At 42.6% G+C, this 18,240-nt stretch overlaps 1 protein-coding gene across 1 annotated transcript in view; it reads left to right on the top strand.

The window, feature by feature from the left end:
- Nucleotides 1-322: 322 nt before the first annotated feature.
- The window catches only part of znf407 (zinc finger protein 407), a 147,183-nt gene continuing 129,265 nt past the window's right edge, over nucleotides 323-18,240 (top strand). Inside the window, exons 1-4 of the mRNA XM_069537466.1 lie at nucleotides 323-459; nucleotides 2,131-2,777; nucleotides 2,954-5,158; nucleotides 13,001-13,115. Coding sequence (XP_069393567.1) covers nucleotides 2,267-2,777; nucleotides 2,954-5,158; nucleotides 13,001-13,115 — 2,831 coding nt within the window. The 5' untranslated portion in view covers nucleotides 323-459; nucleotides 2,131-2,266. The remainder of the gene's footprint in view (nucleotides 460-2,130; nucleotides 2,778-2,953; nucleotides 5,159-13,000; nucleotides 13,116-18,240) is intronic.

The following is an 18,240-nucleotide window of genomic DNA, read 5'->3' on the forward strand; positions in this document are numbered from 1 at the left end:
TAGTATACAATGTAAATACTTTATATTACTTTATGAATACTGTTCAGTACAAATTCCACAAATTCTGACCTCAGTACTTCAGTAAATATACTGAGTTACTTTCCACCACTGGTTTTACGTGTTTCACAGGACTGGTGACATGCAGAGTTGTAATTGCTTGGTTTGCTATTAAAAATGACTGTAAAGGAATCGCGTCCTGATAATTGATCAATTCGATTTCAATGTTGATCGTTGCTGCTCACACGTTGTCCAGCGAGCCCATAGAGCGAGCCTCAGGATGTCCCATCCTCCCACCGATTGTTTCCTTTCCATGTGGTTACGCCGTATTTCCCACGGTCCCGGAACGCGGCATCTGACAGGAAGCCCGCCCTCTCTCGTGACGCATGGCTCGCGCTACGGTACGCCATTTGTGTCTCGCAGGAAAACGCGCGGACGGAGCAAACAGTCGCTTAACAAGAGGTGAGTAGCGTCCGGATCTGTCCACAGCGCCCGACCCTCCGCCGCGCTGCTCCCGGTGACAGCACAGGCGGCTCGCCGCGGCGTTTCCAGCCGCTGTCCCTGTGATACACACCGCTGTGCTAGAGGTCGACGTTAGCCTCCTTTTTGGGCCTCTGTGCTGCCGTCGTTTTCCAAGCAGAGCGGAGCGTTAGACCCGCCTCCTCTCCGCTGTGATTGGCTATCACCGCTTATCTGGCATTTTGATTGGACGCGCTGCGTGTACATCGAAACGCATTCGGGGGAACATGTTGCTAGTTAGCATGTTAGCCGCCGCGTTCAACAGCACAAGTCACAAGTTAAACCAAACGATGCAGCAGCGCTGTGGTTAGTTGGAGCCACGGAACAGTTCCAGGAGCTTTACACTGTGCAACACGGGCCTTCTGCATTCTCCCTTCATTTCCCCACACGTGATGTGAAACTTGTGCGGCTCGTTTAACATGACTGTTGTGCTAAAGTCGCTGTTTAGGTGGCGTTCAAACGCAGGAAATGCAACAACACAGAGTTAGTTACACGATCGAGTGGTGTTTTAAGTTCCTGCTGGTGACAGAGCTGCACCAGAGACAGATCTGCTTCTGTTGTTCTCTGAATGTGACACTCAGCTTCAGATACTCGTCTTTCTCTGTCCTGTGCAATCCTCCTTTACCTACCTGGAAACATGCGTTAGACACAAGTCGCGATCCGCTGTAATTCACCCGCAATCCGCCCCTTTCACTCATGTAGACGTTCATTCAATCTAATGTTAAGTTGCACGAACATGAAAAGTGCGACTTGCTTCTCCCGTGGCCGCGCTTTATCAAAACACACATTAGGTGGCGCTAGTGAGGAGGCTCATTCATAAAGTGCTCATTGGTTGACCTCAACAGAACCTGTCTGAGCCTCCACGATCATTTTTATTGATACCTCATCTATTTTCATTTATTCATTCAGACAATGGTGAGAAACGGGTGGTTGAGAGGACGTAAAATGAAGAGAAGCAAATTGACATAGCCCAAGAAAATGAAGTAAACACCTTCAGCACTTTGACAACACATACATCACATTTAGGGGTGAAAACAAATCTGCAGACTGCTGGAGCACAAGCATCTTAAGGAACACATTCATCAGTTTGACTGCAATATGTGGCAAACAAACTGGAATACAGCAAACACGAGAGAGCAAAGAGAAAACACGTGTGAAGTTGCAGTGTGTTGATCATTCTTGGCAGTTGTAAAATCACAGAGCATCTTTTCCACTGTAAAAACACATTTTAAAACGTTTTAACTTCGCTATGCATTATAATTATGGTTATGCACATTTCAATTTTAAGTTGTACTTCAATGATCTAATTCCTGCAATGACTGGAGTTCTACAGAATCATGTTTGCATACATTTCAAACTGCATCTGAAACCAGCAATGACATACACATACTCCATTTAATAACAGTGACACAGTGGACTTGTGTTTTGCTCATTTCAGCAGCAGCCAGCAGCTCTTATGCTGGTACGTTTGTATCTGTAACCACTAGATGGCGACATTTACTCGTGTTTGATCAGAGTTGCTGAAGGATTAATCACATGAGAAGCTTGTTGTTAACTGCAGCATTTGTTCTTAAATTTGATTTGTGTTACAGACATTTTTTTATTCTTTTGCAGGTAGTTTGACCCGGCTTTGATGACAGCAGTCCACTTAAATTTAATTATTGTGGGAAAATATAAAGATAAAAGTTTGGCATTGTGAAAGGAGTCTGAAAAGGACACCAGGAAGAAGGTGCAGACAGGGGATTTGAAAATGGAGGAGAGTAAAAGACACTCACCCAGTAGAAACGCAGACTCCGTGCCTGAGGATGGAGATAACCTGTGCACAGCCTGTGGCTTCTCAGCCAAATGTCCACGGTCGCTGAAGATTCACTTTGCACGGAGGCATGGAAATAACTCCAAGAACAGTGACAACACTGCAAAGCCAACTGTAAAAAGTGACAATATCAGTGATGTCAGCCAAGCTGAAAAACAACTGGAGGCAGACATGGAGACAGAGAGTGCAGTTGAGGAGTCTGACCTTTTGGAGCTGAGGTCAGCAGCCAATGACAATGGAAAGAGTTTAACTAAGAAGCAAAGGGCAGTAGACAAACAGCAGGCCGATCAAGGGGAGGTGATCCTTACCCAAGAGAGAAGAGTAAGCAAGCGAACCCCGAAACCTAAGATGATTTACTCCTGCAACTACTGTGGGCAAGAATTTAGGGACAAAGCTCCTCTAGATGTTCATATCCAGAGATACCACACCAAAGGTACACCATACACATGTAAGTATTTGAGAATTTAAGTCATTTTTGTGCAAATTTTCACTACGGATATATATTGGTAATGTTTTAGTTTTAATTTTCTTCACTTATTGTTCAAGGTTATGTTATTTTTTTTAACCTAAATTGTTTAGCTTGGTGTTTGAAAAAACTTAAAGTGTATCTATGAAATCTTTCAGTTGATGCTGATGAAAACATGGATGATGAAGAGGAACCTGAGGATCCTGCCGACCCTGTGAAGGCCACTGAGATACGAGTGGCTACCAAACACGCGCACAGCAGGTTCCTGCTGAAGTGCGAACACTGTGATTTTAGGCTCAGTACCCCTGCGCTGCTGGAGAACCACGCTCGGCACAAACACCTGGACCAGGAGTGGTACCGCTGCAAATTGTGCAACTATTTTTCGGCCACACCAGAGTGGATGGAAGCGCATCTATCCTCAGATAACCACATGCAGCTGCAGGCGGTGAAGCAAAACGCAGAATCTTCCTCATTTCACGTCTACGTTGAGTGTGTAAAGAGGGACCATGTGGGAGATGCTGCAAATATAGATGATTGTGCTCAGCCTGGTGGAATGTTGAAAGAAGGACACCAGGAGACTGAAAAGGCAGTGGAGGCTGCTCAAGCTGTGTTGGTTGACGATTTGGAGCTTGAACCCCCCAGAAAAAAAAGGGGAAGACCAAAGCAAGGGTCCACAACCACTTGTGGTTACTGTGGCCTGGTAGTGTCCAACGCCACCAACCTCAGTGTTCATGTTCGCCGGAAACACAGCAAGGAGTATGGATACAGCTGCACTCTGTGCAACTACAACTGCGTGACCAAAGGAGACATGGACCGTCACTGTATCACGAAGAAACATGTCAGGCGTGCACAAGAGTGTTCAAAAAAGAACCCCGTCTACAATCCCACAAGCGCGTCACAGCAGGAATCCACGAGTTCACAAGCCCAGCAACCGAACGCAGCCTCACACACCTCAGACAAAGAGCAGGAATCTAACAACACAGAGAACAGTGGACAAGAGCCAACACAGTCAGACTCAAGCCAGAGGAAAAGTAAATATGACTTTGTTAACGCTTGCAGCGACTGCGATTTTGTTGCCCATTCACTCCCTTCGCTCCAGCTCCACGTCAAGCGAAAGCACACCAAAGAATTTGAGTATGTCTGCTTAGCGTGTAGCTACTACTCAGTAACAAGCAGGGAAATGTCTCGCCATGCAAACACAGAGAAGCACAAACTGAACAGCCAGAGATACTTGGAGCCAGTGGGCAGTGAAGGCCGAAGAGCTTTGGCACTCCCATTGAAGCCGAGGGACGTCATTGAGCTTTCTGGGTTGAACTCGAACACTGAAGAGTCTGAATCTTGCTCAAACGACAGTCGAGCTACAGAAAGTCAGAACACAGCCGTGACCTCCATCGCCACAGAACCTGTCCACACTGTGGTTATTGTTGCTGGCAGTGCAGATGAGAAGCAAAGAGAGAATATTGCATCTTCCACTGGTGCAGAATCCGATCCAACCAACAAGACTGTTGCGCTTACAGCACCGTCTGAAGCCCAGGAGACCCCTGCAGACCTGCAACCTGCAGCTGACGAGTCTGCCCAGCAAGAGAGCCAGGAGGAAGGGGCGAAAGAGGAAGACAATGAACATGAAAATGCTGATGTGATGAGTGTAGATGAAAAAAGTGACAGCTCACATTCAGATACACAAGTGCCCAAAGCCCTTTTCCTTGACGCCTGCATTGTATCTATGAAGGCCCTTGCGGAGCAGGAGCAGGTGCTGCAGGAAGATCTGGCTCTGGAAGGTGAGGCCGCTGTGATATGTCTGACTGGAGGTACACCTGTGCTCTCTGACCACTCGACCCCCAGTTATGCATATGTTAAGACACTCAAACCCAAGGAAATGAAGGTCAAGGAGAAAGTCAAAGCTAGCGGCTCTCGCATACGCTGCGAGGACTGTGGCTTTATAGCTGAGGGCATCAGCGGCCTCAACGTCCACATCTCGATGAAGCATCCATCCAAGGAGAGGCACTTCCACTGCCTGGTGTGTGGCAAGTCGTTCTACACCGAGAGCAACCTGCACCAGCACCTGACCAGTGCCTCCCACCTCCGCAACGAGCAGAACAGCGTTGAGGAGCTGCCTGAGGGGGGAGCGAGCTTCAAGTGCGTGAAATGCACTGACCGCTTCGAGTCGGAGCAGGATCTGTTTGTTCACATCAAGGAGAAACACGAGGAGCTCCTCAGAGAGGTCAACAAGTACGTGGTGGAGGACACGGAGCAGATCAACAGAGAGCGTGAGGAGAACAAGGGCTGTGTGTGTAAATACTGTGGCAAGGTGTGCAAGAGCAGCAACTCCATGGCCTTCCTGGCACACATTCGCACCCATACTGGTATGTATCCTGCTTCTATTTACACACACTCTCTCCTACTCTCTAGGTCTCACACACACACCATTCAAAAGATGGTCAAACCACATACAATATAAAATAAAAAGAAGATGGATTTAATAAGTGCCCAAGACATACAATAAATAATGAGTTTGATAAAACACTATATGAAAGCCCAGTATAAGGAAAATGTTTAACTTACGCAATATCTCCTTGCCAATATTTAAACTAGTAAATTAGCCGTTTTCACACTGTGTTCAAATCTGTGTAACCCTAACCCTAAATAATATTGTCGTTCAAAAGTCAGACTTTAGAATTTAGTTCATGGCTTTTTGACAGGGTGTAGTTGAATGATTATGCTATAATACTTTCAGTTTATGTATCAGTGGTTTAAAATGTTCTCACAATATTGACAAAAATATTATTTATCACAATAATATCTGGGACAAAATATCGTCCCAACAAAACTTGTTATTGTGACAGGCCTACCTTAATATTTTTAAGAATGCACCAAGTGAGAGGTTTCCATGTTCAGTTTTCAGCTTTAATTCTCTGAGAATTTATTTCATATCCAGGGAAAATTGTTATTGTTCAATGAAATCTTCTTAACTGAGTCGAATTGGAAATTGAATGGAGACCTTGTGAATGAGAATGGAATTGATTTGGGAAATCAGTGGCTAAAAGGTGCAGTGAAACATTTTGGTTGCACCTAAATCGTGTGCACCAGTTAGACAATCAATGTAAAAAGTGAGTCTGCAGACCTATATCACATATTTTAGACGATTGGTGTGGGAAATTATGAATTTATATTATCTAGAAATAACATTCTGATCTAAAAATATATACAAATACATTTACCTACATGCTCAACACTGCATAAATTATTGACCCCTCCTATAACCAATACTGATTAGGTGTGTGGTTCGTATGAAACAAAATGCCTGGTGAGCACTTAAACACATCATGTTTTTACTATAAACGAATAGGAAAACTGTAATCTCTTTGTGTAACTGCTCAGCTGCACAGCCTCTGTTTTGAGCTACAGCAGTATAGAGTGGGGAGATACAGCCTCCTCTTTGGCAGCTCAGGCTAATGTTCAGGCCACTATCTGCTGCAGCCAGGTATTAGCTGTTTCAGTAGAGATGAAGGTAAAGACTGATTGAGCTTCAGACCAGCAGGAGAGACGCTAATGGACCCCAGATTGGGATTCCCTGAGCAACGCTTGGTCAGAGACATGTGCGACTCATAATTGATGTGTCCATTACCAAGACTCAGTTGTAATTATAGTCAATAAGTCTCTGTAAATGTGTTAAAGCTTAGGCTAAAAGCATTGGAGGTCCAAAGAGAGGTGGGCTAATAATTTAAAATAATCAATGCAGACGTATTCAAAGCCTTTAATTTCCCTTGTGTCTGTACGTCCATGTTTGTGTATATGTGTGCGAGCGCTTGTATGCCCAGCAAATGTGTGTATATGTCAACCTTCATGGCTAGCTGATTATCCTCAATCCATTAAAATTTATCTTGTCATTTATAATGCAAAGCAGGGCTGCGTTGTTGGGGTCTTCGTCTGCGAAATGTCCGGCAGGTTAAGAACATAGGGCGCTCCATTACTTTTCCCTGACCATGTGTATTAATTGCTTTTAAAATCAACTTAATGCAGGAACAAGATGTGAGGGCGCCATCAATAAATGCCCTTCTCTGCCTTCCGTGGTCCATCCCCCTTTCAGCCCAAACTTTAATGGGACTTTAATTGGAGTCTTTGCTCTGGGCTGACCACATGTGTACATGTGTGTAGGCGTGTTTGTGTGTGTATGAAGTGTGTGGTTAATGGGAGATAAAATAGGAGTCTTTCCACTTTTGGACTCAGTGACAGTGAATGGTTTGTGCAGGCATTGTCGGGTTTATAGCCCGACCGATTTCTTTGGGGCTGATGCCAATACTTTATCAGGGAATAAAAAATTCTGACATATAGTCTGATATTTATATATTTTTTAAATGTCATTGATCCTTAAGATGTCAAAATCCAACCTTCATGACAGACAGAATCCTCGACTCTATTCAGCTGTGATAGTTCACTGTTGAAGACAGTGCTTAGAGCCATTATTATACAGTAGTCTGGCAATGCCCTCTATTTCCCATGAGGCATTGCTAAGAAGTTGTGTTTGCTGTTTTACGTTCCAAAATGCAAATGCTACTTTTTGTAAGTGCTTGCATTTGCAACGTGTTGGTTCAGAAGATCATTGTGGTTTATGTTGGTAGTTGACATGTTTGTGCTGGTTTATAGTGAAAACCATTGTGGTGGTGGTTTCATTTCTTCACTTGAGCTGGATTTGCTGCAGTCTAAACCTGTGAGGAGCTCCCAGATCTGTACAAACATCGAACTGACATATTTGATGAACAAATAAAGTTTCCACTGCTGTCGGAGGTAATACTTTTATAATTAATGAAGTAATGCATACTAGCAATATACTGCATAAAGCCAATACTCATCAATATAATTCTAAGAGACTAATGTCCACCAGTTACATTGGCAAACTGAAAAACTGGTCAGGCTGTAGTAGATTTTATTGTCAGAAAACACAGAAAATATCGCCTAACTTAATACTCCTAAAGTACTTCAAACATCAGTCTGATTTCTGTCAATTATGTCATCATATGCCCATATATGGTTGTAGGTTTTAAACAAAGCTGCTGTAAAATATTCTGATTGTTGTTACTTCAGGGGTAAGAGAGATAACCGATGCATTTGCTGGAGCAGAGGACTAACTTAAGAAACCTAAACATTTTTGTCCTTTTTTACGACGTGTGTGCCAGTCACCTTGTGAGCCAAAGTCAGATTGCTTACTGCTCAAATCTGACTGCATAAAGCTGTAAGAATTGGAGGTAAAATCCTGATGATTAATGTGGAGCCCCCACTTTCTTCTTATTAGCAGTAAGTCTGCATGTATTCATGATTTTATCCTGTGTCATAATTCTTGAGTTTTGAGGTCACTGTCTTAGTGTTACTTAAGAAAATGAAAGCTGTGACACTGAGGTCCCAACAGATGGCTTCAAGTCAAGGGCGCGCTCTCAGGTTTAAAATGAACGAATGAATGAAGAGTTTGTTTTTTCCCCACATTTGCTTCTTTTCTATTGAGTTATGTTCTTGTTTATAAGATTACATCTCCACTTTCATTTATGCCGCTCTTATTTGTGGAAGGCACCTATTTCTCTTCATTTTGACAACATGTGCCAGTTGTTATTATTGCTAAGTTCCCTCATTACAGTGAATTATTCACCTTTTATGTGGTGGTCGTTTATTCTGGGGAGTTTGTTTGTGGGGCTGTTGAGCTGCACGGTGGGGGTCTGCCAGTTTCTAGGCTGGGAGCACGTCCAGATCCTTTTAATTAAGACCTAGTTTTTATTCACTTGATTAATCAGTGAAATCAGGAGACGGTGGTGGGAGGCTGCACACAGATTTGTCAATTTGTCCCTTAAAGGAAACACGTATGCTTGCATTTTGCCAATGAGGGTACAGCTGGAATTTGCATTTTGAGGTAAATTGGTCACTTTTTCACTGGAGTGAGCTGTCTGACCTCAGACTGAGCCCTACAATAATAGATACACATGCCACACATGCACGTTCGCACACAGGATGTGATGTCTGTGGAAAAATTAAAAAAATAAATGGCAAGTTCGCGTGGTGTGTTAGCCTTGTCAGAATCTCTTTAAAAATTCCACATAATTAATATAATTTAATACAGTTTGATCAACATGTCTTTTTAATTATGGAATTCTTAAGATCCTTTATATTATTGAATTTATTTAGTGCCCCCCCCTAGATTTTATCTTTAAAAAACACTTATAAAGCATCATGGGACATACAAATCTCCACTGAAAGCATTGTCTTCCCTCAGACTGATGACGGAGAAGCTTCTACCATATTCAAAGTGGATGTCGCCTCTAATCTACATATTTTCTATTTATTTTATTCTCTTATTACATCCAAGTCCATTTCTAAAGTGGATGCTGACTCAAATGTGAAACTAAAATGTACTTTCAAAATGTAAATATAATGCCAAAAGGGTTTTTTAGTGATAAGATGTCAATTTCTGTACATGAGTTCTGTGCTATTAATCACTGTCGCTTTCCATCAAACTCATCAGCACATAAAATTTTGATGATGAGGATCAGACGGAAAGTAACATGAATTTTAAACGGTGGAAGCTGAGTTGAAGCAAGTGGAAAAGTACAAAGTGGACTGAAGTATTTACAGCTCTAGATGGAATTGCTGTTTTCTTCCATGCCAGTGCCTCCTGCTGTATCTTCGGCAAATGTACAAGTGTACATGAGGAACTGGACTTGCTTGTGTTTCAAATCCAAAAGATTGACTGAGATGAGAGTAGCAGTGAAATATGTTCAAACATCTTTATTAGAAATTGGAAGATTTATTTTATTGTATATTCTAATGTACTTACGGGACTCAAATAAAGTCCATTTCAAAATACGACATTTCAATTTTTACTGCTTATGTTATAAAATTACAAATTGGGATGGGATTTACTGCTCATACATTATGTGTCTGTTATGGAAATGTGAACTGCTTTTTATCAGCTGGCTTTTTTTCCTTTCTTGTACCTGAAGGCAGGGGGCTTTGCATTTCTTGGCCTGTTACATTCCAATACAACATTTAGATAATTAGGCAGCAGAACCCGAAGCTGTCCTGCAAAATAAGCTATTACATTGTTCTTCTAATGGGCCGTCAGCAGTGAGGACACCCATCCTCCATAAATGTATTCTCACCTGATTATTTATGAACAGCACTGAGCTCTACTCAGCCAGTGATAACAGTTGAAAAATGTTTAGTGTGGCTGCGGAGGAAATTTTCCAAACTTGGAAACTTTCATCAGGTTTATCTGCACTTGGACGGCAGGGCGTTGAATGATTGAATGAATGATGCAGTCAAGTTGCATTACAGAAACAAAGGATGCAATGCATTTGGAACTTGAAGTATATTTTGGACTAAACTTAAAAAACATACAGACTCCGTTCCTTCAGTTTTGACCATCTTTTTAAAATATATTTTTTTGAATTTCCCACTGTTGTCCCTGGAGTAATTTCCTCAACCTCTGTGTTTAACCACTGAAGGAAGAAGGGAGGAGGAGACCACTTTCCTCCTCTTGTCTCTCTAACATACGTTACAGTATATCTTTAACAGGTTGCCATGTTTTATATTTCTGTGACTTGTGGCACAGCTTTAACCGCGTCCTAATCCAGTCACTGAAATGTAAAATAGATCTCCTGGTAGGCTGAAATAAATGAAAACAATGTGAAGGATAAAAATACATTGGACTGGCAATCTGTGACCCTGACTGTGAAGAATTACACATTACTTAGAAAGTGCTTGATGTGAACCTGCACGGCAGAACTGCAGCCAACCTGCTTTGGAAATTGGGATGCTCACAAGTTCTAATAGTGTGCATCCTGCTTCTAGGAATAGATATAACAACGCAGACGTTTCTCTATATAAAATAATCATGTATTATTATCTTCCTCTGAACCTGAAGGTTAAAGCCAAGGCCTGTCATAGTCTTGGCTTTAACCTTCAGGTGTATGGCATGTACAAGGCTTAAGATATTACTGTGTGTGTGTGTGTGTGTGTGTGTGTGTGTGTGTGTGTGTGTGTGTGTGTGTGTGTGTGTGTAGTGAAACATTGCATGAGGTTCTTCTCTCAGGAAATGAATTAGTCATTCCCTGTCTCATCTGGGATGTGAAGGAACCATCGCCCTTATGTGGATGGCAATATTAATTTAACATGACACTGCATTGATGGTCAATTTCAGTTTCACGGAGGCTGTTTAAGTGGAGTGGTGGAGTATTAATGTGATAAGATGTGAGAACTGAGGGACGTTACATCTCTCTCCTCTCTGCCATGTCTCATACTCAGCCAGCCATCTGGACAAATCAGCCTCCCACACGCCTCGCTCTCACCTCAACTTCAGGATGTGTGTGTGTGTGAGTGAGAAGGAGAGAGAGCGTTATTGTCTCTTGTTTGTCCACGGGTGATTATGTCTCGTGAATGCAATGCATGTGTCTGTATGCACGTACATAGGTGCAAGGTGGTGTTCTGAATCAAGATGTAGGTTTGTGTAGGTGTGATGGTGGGTGCAGTGTGAACACGTATGTCTGTCTTTTTTTATGGGTGTTGATGATTTTGTTGTGTAGACTTTCGTGTGTGTGAAGGAGTCTGCACATTTCAGTGTGAGGTGTTCATTTATATATGTTTTTTTTTTTCATTTGTTTATCTGCCTTTATTTGCTTGTATGTGTGTGTGTGTGTGTGTGTGTGTATGCGCCTTTGTGTGTGTTTGTGTGGAATGCTGTAGGGACGTGGCATGGCAAGGCTGGCTCTGCTGTTGTATGCGTGGACCCCCACCCCGACCCCTGTGTTTATGGGCCTTGTTAGCGAAGACTTGCCTTTCAATCTTCGTTACCGGCTTAAAATTCGATGTGTCGTACTTCCAGCTCGCAGCAAGTGAACCGTGTATGAACGAATTAGTAATCTACACAAAGTGCTTAATCAAATCAGCGGCTGCCCCTGGAATAAATATTGTACAACATCTTGGGATATTCACTGGAAGAGGGTGGATGAGGATTTGCTCACAGATGCGTATGTGGATATCATATCGTGCTGCCACTTAGATTGGAGTGTCGCGCTGTGTGATGCCGGCCTATATCTGGCTCAGGCTGCCATAACTAGAGAAAGTTTAGCAGGAATTAGGTTTAAGTTACATTTTATTTTGCCAAATGCTTATTTTTAATGACAGCAAGGAAATGTAGGCTTTAGAGGTAACCTGCCTGTTTGGAATGGGCTGTTTTCTTGACCTGTGGTAACGCTGGTTGCAGCTTTCTGTCTGGAACTGTAAAAGTGACCTGCAGTAATTATTGCAGTTGTCATGAACCCAGAATGCTACAGAGTGCTGGTCATCTGTTTTAAAAAAAAAAAATATCAATATTAGAACTTATCACATGAAGTCAAACTAAATTCAACTGTGTGTATCATCAGGCTTTTAACAATACACATGCCAAGTGTGAAGCCGATAAGATAAACGGTTCTCCAGATATACAGACAGACAAAGATTTATAGAATTAGTACATACATAGATATTTACTTAGGGTTGGGGTTGTTTTTGGTGACTCATATGTAAAAGAAATTGAAATATGCATTTTTTTCTGTATTTGTATTGAAGGACTAGCTCCTGGTTTTAACTCCAGTGCATCACCCAGACAGCGCAGGCATCAGCGCTCGCAGCTCTCCTCTTAAATGACGGATGGCAGGCGGAAGCTTTGCCACTCTCTCAAACGCTACCCCGCCCTCTGGACTTATTAATGACAATAATTAGGGAGAAACCTCCCTGTGAAGGCCGCCAGAGTGATTAGCGCTTTAATGATGGAATGGGAGGTAGTGAGCACATACAGAATTGATTTACGTATTCGCCCTGACCTTTGGAATCCAATTTACGCATCCACAGGCAGAGGAAGAGTTGGTAAGAGACGAAGGAGAGTGACAAGGATAGATAGAGAGTGAAAGAAGAGATGCATGACACTTGGAGTGTGACTGTAGTTTTTATAGGGACTGGAGTAAGGGCATCTGTTTTTATAATTCTGAAGTCATTTTGTGGCTGTGAAGTAGGCAGAAGCACAGAACTAATAAGCCTTACAAGCCTGGCATTGAAAAATGATCTGTAATGTAAAATCACATTTTTGCCCATGCTGTTATGCAGTCATGTTTTATTAAAATTGCCACTTTTTTCTTTCAAATGTAATATTATTGCGGCATACGAACTCTCCCTGCTTTGTTTTACAGGATCTAAGCCCTTCATGTGCAAGATCTGCAACTTTGCAACGGCTCAGCTGGGAGACGCCAGGAACCACGTGAAGAGACACCTGGGCATGAGAGAGTACAAATGTGACATCTGTGGGTGAGTTCCAAAGACGAACAGTGACTTCAGTCTCTTTAAAAGTGACTGAAAACTGTCCTGGACATGTGATACTTTTCTGTCCTTTAATACACACTTGTACTCCTATGCAGATTACTTCAGCCAACATTTAACCTTCTCGTGTGTGCCCCTCTTTGTCATGTGACATGGAAAATATGCTGCAGTCTGCACCGATGACATGTCCTCCGCCTCTGTCCTGTTACGTTGGTGGTTAATCTTCTTCCACTGAGCAGCCAGGATGGGGCCTGTTAAGGCTAAAAAGTGTCGGTCAATGTGTTCGTCGTTTTGAGTTCATCTGGGTTCTCATAATTCACTGCATGCTGACATACACACAGTGTGATCCTACTTACAGTATGTCCTCAAAATAGGAGTGTGAGCGTGAGATTTGCAAACTGAGACACAGAAGTGTCTCTGTGTTTGTTAGACTGAAAGTCTAATGCTCTTCTATTCTGACCTGATTAAGTTATGAGCTATGATAGCAGACTTTGATTCTGTTTCCAGATCAGCTGCCAAAGGTTTTGATCTGAGGGTTAAAATTGAAACGTCCCTCTCGTCCGGTGTTCGTTTCAGGCAACTTCATATTTCAAGCCACTTAAATCCTGTTTGGCTGCATCAAGAGAAGTACGATTAATTTGCTACTAATCCGAAGAAGATTATTTTGTGGAAAATTTTGAGCTTTCAATCCGTAAAATCAATCAGTAAATAAAAAAATTAATCCTTTTCCTTCAGTGCCTGAATGAAGAAGTTCAGCTTGAAATACTGAACACATGTGCTAATATTTATTCAAGCAAGAAAACAGGGAAAAAGGGCCGTACAAGCTAAAGCCATTCAAACATTTAGTAATAGTTTCACCTTAATGTGTGAATAAACTTTCTTTAACCTTTTAAATGGTCCCAGGCCCTTCTTAAAAAGTGTAATATATTGCTTCTACTGGACATTCCCTGCAAATTAAAGGTAAAAGAAATAGAAAGCGTTTATTTTACCGTCTTCATGGTTTCAGCTGTACAAATATTCCTAATTGGAAGTTTATGTAGGTAACCACGAGCCTATAAATACCCAGTAGTGCAAGAGAACAATTATTATCCCACTACCTTGTACCCCCTACATGTGGACCATATGTTGTGTTCAGCTCGTTCAGTCCCGTGGTAGACCTCCTCACTGCCTTGCCATGTTCAAATGGACGTGTTAAGCTGTTTAACATGCAGTTGGGGAATAGAGCAAATTGTGGGATTTCCAGCTTTGTGCCATCGAGCTTTCGCCGCTACCCACTCGCTAAGATGAAGACATATGTAGAGTTATTAGTTTCTCCCTCTGTGTAATTCTGTGTAAACCGTTCCATTTAGTTCAGTCGCGGGCTTATTTTGTTCTTCTCAAGCCACGCAGTGCGAACGTGTTTATTTGCTCCCGCTGATGTTCGCAAACATATTACAGCAGGAGCAAACAAGCTTTGGTTTAAACACAGCCTCTCCTTTAATGAGAGGAAAGGATCATGTTTCACAAGCCCTCCAGCTGAAACCCCTCTTCTCCCAAGTGCTGCAAATGTGTTGGGCTTTGACCAAGCATCCAGCTTTACATACACGCTCACACACACACACACACACACACACACACACATACAGAACAGTTCTCCAATATGCCTTTAAATGGGACTACTAAATACAGCCCCTGGTTTCACAAATCATGTGGATGGAGGAGCTGTGTGCTGCCAGTGCCAGCCACTGGTGACAAATCGGCCCTGTGTGTGCTGTTTCAGTACTGACTGATCACCAGGCCATCCCTCCTCCTGACTAAAGAGCAGCAAACACAAAGAAAACCCCCAGAAACACCCTCATTAAGGCCAGAGCCATACATACACATAACCTGTACCCCCCCCCACCCCTTCTCAAACTTTTCACATTTGACAACACATCCTTAATCGGGATCTAAAGCACGTTTGTAATGGATGGCCGTGGATCAGGTAAAATGCGTTATGTGATTACCCGTTTTGTTTTGGGTGACCTAGAAAAGTGAGATTATACTGCGATTAAGTTCTGCAATCCCCGGGGGATACTAATGACGGGGCAACATTTTCTCTAAACCAAAAAAAGAAAATTGCAGGGATTTTTATGTGTAATCACCATTTATCATTTCAATTAGCACAAGACTGTGTTTATGCTGCTCTTTGACAATATATATAAATATACAATCTTGATTTCATTCATTTATATCTCACTTTTAGCTTCTAGGGCCGCCCCCGGGTTATGGAGTTTTGCGGGACTAGTTTATCACCATTTTGTTTAGACTGGCTCATCATATTGTGTTTGTGTTTTTTCACTCCTGTAAAAGAAATCTCTCTTTACGGGCATCGATCGGCTGGTTGTCCCTTCCCTCTGTGCGGAGAATGTGAGCAAACGTCTGCGCTGCACCTCAGCTGTCCACTTTACCTTCAATCCGCCGCAGCTGGTCTGTTCTCAGGAGCGGGGGGGAAGTTGCTGATAGTTAAAGATCATATTGTTGTGGCATTTAATTAACAAATGCAAATGCGAGGCCGGAACAGATTGGAACCCTTGACCGCGCTGCCAATCAAACCTGAGCATGCTGGTCAGAGCCTCTGCTCATCACTGCTAACACTTTATAGTCTCTCGGTCTCTGCCTCACCGTTTCTCTCAGTTTGCTCCACACGTCTGTTTGTCAGTTTCTACTCTATCTATCTTCCTATCTTTGTCTTTAGGTCCATCTTAATTTGACTATAAAGAACTCTTAAGATGCAAAAGCAGCAGGAAAAAAAAACAGAAATTGGCTGTTAGCATGCAAGATAAGATTTCTCATATATAATTGGATAAAAAAAATCCTCCAGCATGTGAGACGGCTGATTCTTGTGTTTCCTCCTGGCATGTTTTGTCCACAGTGGGGCTCGGCCACTTAATGAGCCTCCACCTCCTCTCCTCCATCATCCACGAAAGGCCCTGGATTCAGCATTTCCACCTTCTCGCTCTCGTCCTCCCCAAAGATGCAACGGACATCCAGTGCTGTTGTAGGTGTTAAATTATGCATAAAGCGTCTAAATGCTTTGAAGCATTGGTTTAATATCTCAGCCCCGGGCCTTAAAAGTATTAACACTATAATGGACAAAGATTGTCCTCTTGTGCACTGCCATTTAATGATTATGGGTCATAAGCCGCCCGTTTCCTAGTGTCACTTCAGGAATTTGAACAAAACATAAAAAAAAAAAAAACACGTTGCTTTCTCGCAACACAGAAAGTTTGCGATGTGCTAAAGTTTGTCTCCCGTGCGGAGGAGGCTGCATTGTGTTTTTCCCTCCCCCTCTCCCTCTCGCGTCTCAGTTTTCTTGACTTAGTGTTGGAGAGAGTATATATAGTCATGATTTCATGTTGGGTGTTGTGTGTGTGATTTGACTGTTAACAGGATGGGGCTGGCTCATGTCAGGGTTTTTATGTCCCCCCTGTCTTGTGAGATTGTCTGGTCTGTTCCCAGAATAGCCCATCAGTTCCGCCCTGCGTGGCTCATCCGCTGTAATGTGCCTTAATGCCCGGGCCTGTATGAGTAGTGTGAGGCCTGGCAGTGACAGTGGAGAAGCATCTTAGCTTGCTGCTTATCCAGAGAAAGCCGTCACTTAACTCAGCCCCTCTATTGTCTATCCACACCCCTCTCCTTCTCCCCTGACGTGATTCTCTATAATCCTCAAACAGATTCTGGTTAGAACTCCCTGAGAACTATTTTTATGTTTTTTTTTTCTTCCCTTCCTCCCATTTAAACATTAATGGTTGTTGCAGATGAAGAGAGGGAACCCTATGAGGATGATTATAATGTCACTCCACTGATCTCCCGCCGCCCCGAAATAATTGTACATCATCGCTTCATAACGTGTCAGAGGGACACGTTGGTGGCGTGCAATTAAAACTGCAGAATATAATACACCAAATTACTGCCTGTCAGGCCTGTGAACAACACACTCTGTATTTGAGTTACACTTAATCATCACGTACATTAGCGATTTCACTAAGATCCCTTCACCCCACCCCCTCCGCTTACACGGCGAGGACGTTAAACACACTGCTCCTTGCCGGCTGAGGGATCGTGTCTGTGATACAACAGCTCCAGGGTAGCTACATATTTATGTTCAAGTTAGACCTTTTGAAAGCTGATACAGTTCTAAACTGTTAAGCTGTTTGTGACCAAGAGCGTGCACTGTGCGTTGGCAGGAAGTGGATCTTTGAATTCATTATCAAGCAATAAACGTAAACACAGACTATTTTCCTCAAACAATTCAGGTTCGGTACGCATTTTGTGTGTTTTCAAATTTTTGGTTAGTGTTTTTTTTTATCAACTTTGCTTGTAAATTTACACTTGGTGGAATGTTATGCCAGAGAATATAAAAAAATGATAGTTTCACCTCAGGGCAGACTGTCACAGATCTTATCAACTCTTTTTACACTTTTTATCATGGTTTTCATTTGAATTGATCTCATATGTAGCTTTATTTAAGAGGTAAATTAAAACCTTGTCTTTACCTATAACCTCCGAGCCTTGACCCAGGGGTTGTGCCCTGTGGTGCAACCTTGAACTTCTTATCAAGTATCTTTGGATGGTACTTCTTACTTAGATGTGTGGGCCCTTTTTATTTGTTTTTATCCATCTAATTTATGTGTGCTCATCAGACACGCAGCCTGGTGTTTATTACCATCAGGAAGATGGATTCATGTTTACTGCTTCGGAGGCTTTAGAGTTTGTGCTGGAACATGGTCCTTGTCAGTCACTGTAGTCCTCTTCACCAAAATAAACACATTTTGCTCTGATGCATTTAACTAAATTTAGTGTGCCATTATCGGAAATGAAATAAGTAACGCTAAAGGTCATTTGGAAAATAATGCAGAAAGGCTGGTCTGGAAAGGTTAAGTATGTGAAGGAGCTGTTCTGATGATAACGAGGGCTGCGCATGGCTCGGAGAGCTCGGCGTTCTGGTTTGACTCGGCACTCTGCGATCGCTCTTTATGACCAAGACAGCTTTACAGCCCGTTACCCCCCATAACACGATAAAGCGCAGCATAATGGATTGGATGCGTTTAGTAGCCTTGGGCTGATGTTTGTAAAATTAATGTTTTTTGCA

Source organism: Paralichthys olivaceus, chromosome 13 (genome assembly GCF_024713975.1).
Source record: "Paralichthys olivaceus isolate ysfri-2021 chromosome 13, ASM2471397v2, whole genome shotgun sequence".
Lineage (NCBI taxonomy): Eukaryota > Metazoa > Chordata > Actinopteri > Pleuronectiformes > Paralichthyidae > Paralichthys > Paralichthys olivaceus.